Below are 11,137 nucleotides of genomic sequence, written 5' to 3' on the forward strand. Positions count from 1 at the left end.
TAGTTGACTCTTTCTTAGGAGGGTATTTGGGTAAGATGGACGTTTGGGTGTATGTGAAGTTTGAGCCACCTTGGAAAGATGCTATGCTTGATTACACTTTTTTTGTCTTATTTATTGTCACACTTAGGTGGATAGACAAGTATTTTTTTGGTGCTTAGAAGGGTATCCTATTCCCTATGGTCCCACGACATGTGTAGAATGTACACTCGTGGTTTGATATTTTTTTTATTGATTGTGCTAACTTTAACCCTCATGTTATGAGAAATTTGTGTTCTTTTGTCTCCTCTATTATTTTGAAGGTTCGGATTCGAGGTCGAATCCTTTTTCAAAAAGGGGAGGATGATACGAGTACGATCGTGATTATGGATCAATACGTAAATAACTCGTGCTCGGGTGACTGGCCAATTAATGGAACAAGCTTTGGAGTGTTAGTTCATTAAGGACATTTTAGTTATTTTGTAAAAAGTTGTAACCTAGGCAATAAATAGAACATATTAGGTCATTTTCTCATAACTTTGATGATATATTTTGAGAGCTCTAGAGATAAAGTCTTGCAAGGTGGATTCTTTGTAAACAAGTGTGTATATCACTTGTGTTGGTACTAGTTTTGAAACGTTCGTTGCTTGGGAATCTCGTTCCCTTGAGGTCACCGTAGAGCTTGGTGTTACTTGTATGAATTCTTGGGTCTTTGTGTTTAATTTACACTTAGGTTCACAGTATTTGTACATTTGTATGTCAAGTTACCTATATATCTATCTATTTCATTGTTGTTGTTATTCATTCTCGGGTTTGGTGTCCCAAAAATAAGACTTTGTGTTCTTCTTGTTATTGTGCTTGTGTTGTTAATCTAGTTTGTTGGCTTGCTAATTTTAGAGGTGTTGAACACCTTAATATCTTGTTGTTATTGTGTTTTCATTATTGTTGTAATGAATCCGGGAGTGGTCATCAAAGGGGTCCTCGGTTCTTCCAACTCGTGGACTATTTTGGTATTTGTTTTGTGTCTCCTTTGTCAATCTTGTATCACTTATAAATCACTGAATATTATTTGAAGCGGTTCAGAGCTGCACAATGATAATTTAGTAAAAGGATGCCGATGGGCTTTATTAGATAAGCAAGAATTACAATAAAAAGGCTTGTCTCGCTCATGAAACGTTAGCGAGAATTTATTTAAAATAAACCTAAGAACTCTAAAGTGAGGATGACCCAACCGTTGATGCCAAGTAGTGAGAGGGGTGGATGTACCGGCCATATAAGCTTGGGGTTGTGAAACAAGCCACTCATACAGTCCATTGTTGGTCTGACCGTGCACCAGCGGTTTTCGTGTTTTCAAATCCTTCACAACAAAGTCAAAGGGAAAAAAATTCAATGGACTTTGAATTGTCTTGATAAAATTTTGAAACAGAGAGAAGTTTTGAGTTTAATAGATGGGGCACAAAGAGTGTGAGTGAGTTTAAAAAGATTATTTGATGCATTTAATTGAGTAGAACCAGTGTGAGAGATGGAAATTTTGTTACCGTCACCCATGGAGACATCCTCGTTACCATGGTATGGTTGTAGGTTGTGTGGCTTCGTGGTAATGTGATGAGTGGCTCCGGAGTCGACTACCCAGGGGTTATTGGCAGAAGTGAATCTAGCAGCATAGTTGGCTTTGGCCTCAAAGTGATTATGAGACTTTGAACGGTAGACATTGGCGGTGTGGCCAATCCTATTGCATAGTTGACTTCGAGTAACAGTCTTTGGGTTGGATTTGGTCTGCCACTGTGGTGTAGTGTTAGGACGTGAATTCTGCTGCCACTGTTGAGAATTATTATTCTGCTACTGTGGAGAATTACTCTGCCTACGATTGTTACAGTTATTGGTATTGGATTTGGTGGGAGTCGCAACTGCGGCAGTTATGGGATTAGAAAGTTTCTTAACATCCCCGTGACGAAGGAAGAGTTCATGGTCAAGAAGCTTTTCAAACAATTCTTCATATGAGATATCCGTTTCATGTGCACGGATAGTAGCAGAGATTTCATGAAATTTAGGACCTAGACCGCTAGGTATTTTGACGATGAGTTCGGGATTTGACACAGGAGAACCAGTCGTGGCTAACTCATCTGAACGGGACTGAATAGTGTGAAGATATTCAGTGATGGAGCGAGATTCCTTAGTGACGCGAGCAAGTTGATCACGCAGGCTAAAGACACAGGTTTGTGATATGTTTGCATAAGTGGTGTGCAGAGCGTCCTAAGCCGATTTGGATGAATTGGCTGCAACAACAATTGGAGCAATTGTGGGTTCAACAGATGCCATGAGGGCATTCTGGATGAGTTGGTCCTGACAGAACCAAGTTAAAAAGGCAGGATTGGGAGATACATTGGTGCCAATGGTAAGGGTGCGACTAGGGGCAGGAGTACTCCCATCGAGATGGCCAAATAGATTGTAACCATATATAAGCATGGAGAATTGCGCTTTCCAGGTGGCAAAGTTGTTGCCACCGCTGAGTTTGATGGGTAATTGGGACGCAGGGTTGAATTGAATGATAATGTTAGCGCCCGTTGTGTTATCAGCATTAACAACTCTGGGATTGTTGCCATTGTTGTTGACCATTGCTGATGATCTGCGTGAAGAAGAGAAGGAAAAAAAATAGGACTGTTCTCGTTAGAGAGTATAGAGCCCTGATACCATATAAACACAGAGTAACTGCTAGACAAAATTGTTTATTAATAAACGCAGACAACGTTTAAATAGAGTTACAGAGAAAATCATAAAACTCCTAGACTAACCCTAATAACATAACCTAAATAAAAAAGGATTGCTCAAATAACTAAAGCAGTATCCTAAATAAATAAGGATTGCCGAAACACTAATGCTGACTAAACTACTAACTAATAACGAACAAACATAAATTAACAAGGGTTACGTTTTGTGCCAATACGCATCATGATCTTTCAATTTATAAAATTGAACAACAAAGATTTGTTATGACAAATTATAAGTTGAATCATCATGCGTTCTTGTTTTTCTCTTTAAGATGCTACATGTTTGGAGAGCTTATGTTTCCCTAGGCTAAATTAATGTCATGCATAAGAGGAAACTTGAGTTTCTTTATTTTGTGATGTTATTATTTTTCTTCCCATTTATACATTTATTTTGTTTCTGTTTGTTTTGTTATGACAGTTGTAACATTGCAAATCCACCAACGTGAGTTGTGGTACAGTGGTGCAATGGTGGGATTGCTTCATCCTTAATCAGAAGTCTCGGGTTCAAGCCTTGGGTATGAAGAAAATTTTGTTAGGAGCGCCACATTCAGAATGGGGTCAGCATTGTGCGATCCAAATTAGTCGAAGCTCCAATGCGGATACCGAACACCGGATAAAAAATAAAAAAAGAAATATAGTCAATCCAATAAACTTTACCAGAACTCCTTTTTCGAAAAATGTTAATTAGATTTTGCTTCTACATTCTCTAATTTTCTCTTTTTCATGGTTCTCCTATTTGGATGTGGAGTCATCATTTCAATTTTATAGGTTATGAATTTTATAACAACTACTTGAGTGGTAATAATTGATCTTAGATTGATATTTGTACATATAACATATCTAATGAATTTCTAAACAAAAATATATTGTTTTAGCAAAAATTATTGAATTCGGTCGAATATGTATTAAGCTTCTAGCTTTGCCTCTGCCCCTGGTTCTTCTCTGCTTCAGCTGCAGGCAGATTCATGATTTGAAGTTTATGGGTTTCTATAAGGGTCTCAAGTTTATATGCAATACTGAGTTCACATTCAAATGTTTATAGATATTTAATGAATATTTTAATAGAATTTGAGCAAAAGCGAGCTACTAGATTAAGATATTTAAGGGATCTTTTAATATGATTTGAACAAAAGCTATTAAATTCATGTGAACTCCAAATCCATCACTATTGCAACAAATTCGTTACAATAGATTATATCCAAAGATGCCAAGTATGTGTATCGTCCCATGGCTTCGATATGTCTGGATAGTTTGGAACTCCGTGTCAAGAAGGAAGGTCAAGATTCGTCAATCGAGAAGATGCCGCTGGTAACAAAAGTCAGGACGTTACAATAGCATACGCCTCAATTTCTAGCGAGTTGAACATAAAAATTCATCATAAATTGATCAGATTTAATATTTACTTTCAACTTGCAACAATTCTCCTTATGTTCAAATTGATAGGAGTACTCTTGGCTTAAAATTCTATTTTATCTAGTAGTACAACTTTTTTCGAATATCTATAGCTTGTTTTACATCACAAATTAAGACGGAGGAAATAATATAAGAAATTGAAAAGGGAAACTTTCTACAAACTTTGATCCATTAATTTAAAAAAAAAAACAAAAAAACTTCACCCAATTTTTCCGTAACTGCATATATAGGTCGAACCAGAGATAAAACGAGCCAGACATCATTATTATAACTTTGTAGTCATCGACTCTAGAATCATAGCACAACCCACAAGCAGATGGCACTACAAGATATTCATTCACATTCCTATAAGGACATGTAAAAGTTTGATATTCTCTGGTAGAAGAATTCCACAAAACGTAATGTTTATTGTCGTAATGGTTCTTTAAAAGTGCCAAGCCATCACTTGTTCACAGAACTTCAGCAGGATGGAGTCCGTTCCTTTCCGGTCATAATTAATTTGAAATTTTCCAAGTTACTAAACTCGAATTCATCTGTCCTTCCTAATACGATCTTTTCGTGTCCCAACGCTTTGGATTGATCGCGGTGGGGTTTCTTGAATTCTGTGTCAGATATCATAGCTCTCCATGGCTTAGAAATAGATTGAAAACGTAACAATGATTTAACGGAAGTCGAATAATGATAAAAAATAGGATACCACAAGGAAAAATAGACGTGTCATCTGATGTTTGCTCATATATTGTTCAATTGTCTGATGTTTTTTAAAAGCATTCTTTAGGAGTAGAGAAACTGTGCCAAATAACAAAGTTATTTATCTGATGTTGGCTCATATACTGTTCAATTTTACGTATAATGTATTCAATTGTTGTCTCATGTTTGCAATAACTCGCAAAATTTTAAACTATCTTCTGATGTTTTTTCGAAAAATTTCCACTTTTATTTAAATAGGGATATTATACCATGCTTTAAAAAGTCCACAAATTGCAAAAGCTAAATCTAGCGACAGACGGGAGGGAGTAACATGCCTTAAAAAATAAGGCGTCATTGAACGACTCTGCTGGGGATCGAACCCAGAATCTCTGGTTCCGTAGACCAGCGCCTTATCCATTGGGCCACAGAGTCATCTTGACAGTTTAAAGTTAATGAATCTTTAATGTCTTATTGGTTGGGAACAAGTTGCTACGGGATAATTAATCCCAAAATTAGTTATCCCACCATACGTATGGGATAACTTATTCTATAACTAAGGCACAAATGGTGGGATAAGTGATTCCCTCACTATCTTATCCGATCAACCAAACATGGGATAAAATAATCCCACAATTTATTCTGGGACTATTATAACTTATACCTCACACCAAACGACCCTTAAGTGTTTTAATCGAGATATTCCCTCCTTCCATCTTTACTTATCTACTTTTTGTTTGACACACGCCTTAACAATTAATAAAATAATGGATAATTTTACTATATCATCTTTTGAATATAATAACTTTAATGTGTTGCATAATAAATAATATTTAATAACAAGAGTATGATGCACTTAATGTTTTTGATTTTTGGAGATAATTTTGTAGTTTACAAAGGATAAGGCTGCATGCACATTCTTTCTCAAATTTTATTTTTAAGATTATACTGATATGTTATTGTCGTTAAGATATCTCTATAGTGATGAGTATAGCATCACATGAAACACTTATTAACAAAATTTTCTCAACAGTAAATTGATCACATATATGTTTTTTATTTTCTTATCTATTTTACATATACATTGGTGTTAATTTAGAAACTAGCGCAAATGTGTATTTAAGTCATCTAGAATATACCAACATGATTGAAGTATACAATACCTGGCTATACTTCATAGTCAAAAAAATTATTTATTCCGTCATTTATGTCTTAGTGATGGGATAAGTTATCTAATATATATGGTGAGATGACTAATCCTGAGATAGTTAATCTTGGGATAACTTATTTTCAACCAAATGACCCCTAAATATTGCGTAACATTTATGTGAAATATTGAAATATATATGAAGTAGAACATTCAAGAATTTCAAAGTCAAATTGGTTGTCAAATTTCAATATTTATGTGAAGTATTACAATATATATATGAAGTAAAACAGACTAGAAATATTGAAATACTTGGGATGATTGTCACCAAGCAGTTGCTTTAGTGGCTAGTGGTTAAGACGGCCTGTGACCAAGTAGAATCATTATTATAGTATTAAGAAAAATATTTTCAAATACTAGATAAATATATTTTGGATGCGCATCAGTCGATTCGTTTTTTGAATTATCGGTTTAATTTATCGATTTTCAGCTTATAAACATGCTAAATTAATAACCGAATTAATAAAATATTTATTATCGATTTTTGATTGATCGATAAGAAAATACTCTATAATTTTTTTTTTACTTTCTTTTATTTTTATTTATTCCACACTATCTTCATATATAAAGTCTACACAAATTATAAGCATTAAGACAACAACTGCAAAATGCAAATGATAACAAGGTATGTACCCTAAATCTGAAATCACTATTATATATAATTATGAATAAAAATATAAATTTAATATAATATTATTGAATTATTGACTTAACCATTAACTAAAATATTAAAATCAAAAATCAAACCGACAGTCCTATAAAACTTTTAATAAAATCATTAATCTAATAATCCAATATTAATAAACTAATAATATTTTTATCAAATCAATTTATCAATTGAATCAATTTTTACATACCCCTAAAAACATATTCTCCAAAAATACTTTTCCTAAATACACTTGAGAAATTTCATTGGAAAAAGTCTTATGGCCCAAAGAGCAAATTTCCAGTAAAGTAGACCATCGACTTATCCATTGGGCCACAGAGTCAACTTAGCAGTGAGAGTGATGTTAAATACCTCTTTTTTTTTTTATTTTTTTTTATTTTTTTATTTCTTAAAAATTCCATTTTTGTCGGATACAATTTGCAAGATTAAAGGGGTGGTTACCTCCTCCATCAATGCTGCTTATCAAGGTGTGGTTTCTTTCCATTTTTATCTCAATTTATTTAGATTTTTGAAAAGAGTTATTTCCCCCAAATTTCTTCTTCATTGTCATGTTATGAACTTCAATAACTTAGTTCAAATTTCAAATTAATTTTCATCTCAAATTTTTCTAAGTTATTTTTCGTTAACATTGTTGAATAAATCCTTTATTGCTTCATTTAACATAATGATTTAGATACTAGACTTTAGTATTGAAATATCTCAGTTAAATCGAGATATTGTTAATTTTGTGTATGGTGTATTTGATAAAGACTCGAATGATTTTCATGAAACTAGGTCCAAACATCGAAACGATTCGGCCGTTATGAAGAAATTGCGTGATAAAATGACAAAGAATTCTAAAAAAAAAGAAGCGGTTATTTCTAAGAATAGAGGATCTAGCAGTTTCGAGAAATAGCTCGTCAAAAAAGAAGACGAATTATTAAAGTTACTAGTAGAGACACAATGCCAAATATATTGCATGTGTTTAATTAGACCGAGATACATACTTAAATTAATTTGATATTTTTTTAATTTTAATTTGTATCTCTGTCTATGTTAATGGTAAATTTCTATGTATCTCTTGATTCTAGTTCTTTTTATGTCAGGTACGTATGAGAGATACATATTATTGTTGTAAGAGGTACATGTTTTGTTGTTTGACATAGTATGTATCTCTTTCACGTTGGTAACAAGGTGCTTGATAAGTAGAAACTTGTATCTTCAGTGAGATTATGTATCTTACACAAGAGCTACAGATAGTGTTATGTGTTTTGTTATTGTATTATGTTGAAATATGTATCTCGTTCACCTTAATTCATGTAGCTGGTAAATTATATATATCTATTGATTAGGATTCTTTGTATTTCAATTTTTTATGAGAGATACATATTATAAATGTTAGAGATACAAGTTTTGAAATACGATATAATATGTATCTCTTATAAGTTGTTCAAAATATACTTGTTAAATAAAAACTTGTATCTTTATTGGAATTATGCATCTCTCGAAATAGTTACAGTAGTCTATTATGTGTTTAGTTATTGAATTATATAGCTAACTTAAAACTAACCTTAAAAGTAGAGAAGGTCAAAAATTTGCAATATGATTATGACAATGAATTTGTCAAAAAGAGAAGGTCTGTAAATTTTTCTTATTAAGGAAAAATAGAGAAGGTCAATAAAAATTTTCTTATTAAAAATAAAGGTCAATAAGTCTGCAATATGATTATAGCAATGAATTTGTTAAAAAATGGAATAACTAGTTGATTATCATGTTTCTAGGGATTTAATTTAGTTATTCGCATTATTTGGTGGGTTATGCTAATTTAATGATGTTCTAATCAGTTGAATATAAAGATGTATGAATAAGATGTATCTCACTTACATTAAATGTATCTTCAAATTAAAAAAGAGGGATATTATGAGATTTTGAAAAAAGTCAGGATAATATGTAAATATGGACAAATTTATCGGAATTTATGTAAATTCTTTCTTCTTTTATTTCAAAATAGTTGGTACTTGTTGAAATACTAGAATTTATTTTACCATATCAGTTTTATTAATTATACTTTAAAATTATAAATTTAAATATATACATTTTATTTAGTCAATTAATATATCCCTATTTGTGGGATTACACTAAATTTATTGTCGCACTTTTTTGGTTTCGGTAATTATGTTACCTCTTCTTCTCAGAAGTTTCTATTGCTTAGCTGTAATACCCCGTATTTTCGGGCTAGAATTTAGACCATCATCTCTACGCGTATAGACCTGAACTAAGTGATTCCTTATTAATGTATGTGTGGTGATCACTCCTATAGTGCGGGAAAAACCTTTGGATATGATTGAGGTGATAAGAATCCCCTAACTCTAAGACGAGTTGAAAACAATTCCATGGATTAAGTTTTAGTGGACACTCCAACTTGGGTCAACTTTCGTCGACCATAACTTCTTGGATACAACAAATTAGAAGAACTACTATATATATAATGAAAGGTCTTCGCAGTATCTTTCCAACAGTACCAATCTCGCCTAAATTCGATAACCGAGCTAAAAGATATGACTTTGCAAAGTGGAGTATTTTCCATCCAATCTGGTTTAATCTGCCTTTCATCTGCTTCAGCAGATGGGGAGCAGATTGGGCGCAATTCAGGCCGCAGTTTCAGGGTCAACTTCCATCGATCATAACTTTCTGTATATAACGAACTGGGAGGCCTGCTATATATCAAATGAAAGGTCTTTGAGTCTTCTTTTCAACACAACTAATTTCGTCCAAATCCAACATCGAAGGAAAACGTTATGCCCAATTTACTTCAGCATGTCAACCTGTTAACTAAGGGTCTGCTGCGACTTTTTTTTTATTTCCTTAGGGGTATTTTAGTCTTTTCCCCCACCCTTATTAAACCATAAACATAGGATTCATCCCCCAATTTACCAAAATATACTCACTTCTCTTAAATTCTCTCAAGAACAAGCATAAGGTTTTCCAATTCAAGATCCAAATCTCAAGGATTCCACCGTCAATCTTCTATAAAACAAGCATCAAGGTATGTTAAATGTTCATCCTTGGGTATTCTTCCACCCTTGGAGTTCAAGAAACTCTTTTAAATTACAAGTTAGTTGATTTTATAGATCTTATGTTGGATCTAAGTTTAACCTTGATTATGATGTTAAATTGAGTTTTAAATCCATGAGTTATCTCAAGATTCATGAAAATTAGTTAATGGTGGAATGATTTATATTAACTTCATGTTGAACTCTTGAATTACAAGTTGGATGTTGTACCCATGATATTGGTACTTGTGAATTGATGTATGAAATACCCATGTTTCTCATGTGTGTTAAACTATGACCCTCTCATGTTGAAATCCTTGAATGGTGAATTGGTTGTTGTAGTCATGATGCCTTAGCATGTTGTTCATGCCCAAGTATAAGATCATGCCTCTCATGTGTTTGTAAAAGTTCTTAAGTGAATGAATTATGCCTTGTGATCCATTGGTGATCTGGATAATGAATTCAGGCTAACATTACATTATCAAAATTACTCCCATGTTAAAGCTATGCCTTGTAATGGTTTGATGGAATGCTCATGAGATTAGAATTGTGAAATTATGATATGTTAGAATGCATTTCTATTCATGTACAAGATGATGATTATCAAGTGCTTCATGAAATCCCTCAATAATTGGATTATGAATTGTTGACTATAGTCATGTGTTCAAGAAGTTTCATATTCGATTAATATTCATGCTATCGAGTCCTGGGGCATTTAATACCCGATAATTTAGCTGTGTGCCTAGAGCCATCGTCAGTTTTCAAGATACTCTCAGTCAAGCCATGATCAGTAGAATTCAGTCAGTTACAGAACTAAAAAAAACTTAGTAAATTCAGTATCAGTCCAGTCCCATTTAGCATTTAGTTAAATCCTTAGTGGACTCGGTCAGTTAATAGAATTCAGTAGTGTTCCGTCAATCATCGGAACCCAGTAAACTCAGTTTAGTTCAGTTAAATCAGTACGATCAATAACAACTCAGTCAAGTCTAGTATGTACTAGGAAATCAGTACAATGTCTATTCAGTTGGGAGTAGAATTCAGCACCGAGTGAACCCAAGGATGGGGACTCACCCACCAGTAGAGGGTGTGATCCTTAGAAGCAATCCTTGCATTCCAGAACTACGTAGCCAGTGTAGGTTGAGATACTTCCCTGACAGACTAGGGTTGATGCATCTCATTTGAGTTTTCCTTCCAAGATGGGTTGACGGAAGAGCTTTCTGGGGTTACAGGTTGGACCCCACCAGTTCAGATTCGGGGCATGTCGGTTAGATGATTACATCCCACAATCTCAATTTCAGATTCAGTCTCAGTAATAGAACTCAGTTCAGTTCTACAGATTCAGGACTGTTAAATACAATCACTTAGCTCAGTAAAGAACTCAAATAGT

At 33.5% G+C, this 11,137-nt stretch overlaps 1 protein-coding gene and 1 non-coding gene across 2 annotated transcripts; both read right to left on the minus strand.

Annotated features, from left to right (window-relative positions):
* Positions 1-1,815: 1,815 nt before the first annotated feature.
* Positions 1,816-3,711, minus strand: LOC107869096. Its single transcript, XM_047411536.1, has 3 exons — positions 3,668-3,711; positions 2,359-2,602; positions 1,816-2,229 (listed from the first exon to the last, which is right to left on the minus strand). The coding sequence occupies exons 1-3, from the start codon at positions 3,709-3,711 to the stop codon at positions 1,816-1,818; spliced, it is 702 nt and encodes a 233-aa protein (XP_047267492.1).
* A 1,495-nt stretch (positions 3,712-5,206) lies between these two features.
* TRNAR-ACG lies at positions 5,207-5,279 on the minus strand. The gene has a single exon. It is a non-coding gene; the product is annotated as a tRNA-Arg (tRNA).
* Between the last annotated feature and the right edge of the window lie 5,858 nt (positions 5,280-11,137).

This window comes from Capsicum annuum, chromosome 4, assembly GCF_002878395.1.
Source record: "Capsicum annuum cultivar UCD-10X-F1 chromosome 4, UCD10Xv1.1, whole genome shotgun sequence".
Lineage (NCBI taxonomy): Eukaryota > Viridiplantae > Streptophyta > Magnoliopsida > Solanales > Solanaceae > Capsicum > Capsicum annuum.

Bases quoted from the DNA above. Each gene is read 5' to 3' on its own strand.
- LOC107869096 (XM_047411536.1), bottom strand. From the start codon at position 3,711: ATGAATCTGCCTGCAGCTGAAGCAGAGAAGAACCAGGGGCAGAG. The intron at 2,603-3,667 runs GCAAAGCTAGAA...TTCTTCACGCAG, and splicing joins GAGAAGAACCAGGGGCAGAG to ATCATCAGCAATGGTCAACA. The intron at 2,230-2,358 runs GTATCTCCCAAT...AAATCGGCTTAG, and splicing joins CCCTTACCATTGGCACCAAT to GACGCTCTGCACACCACTTA.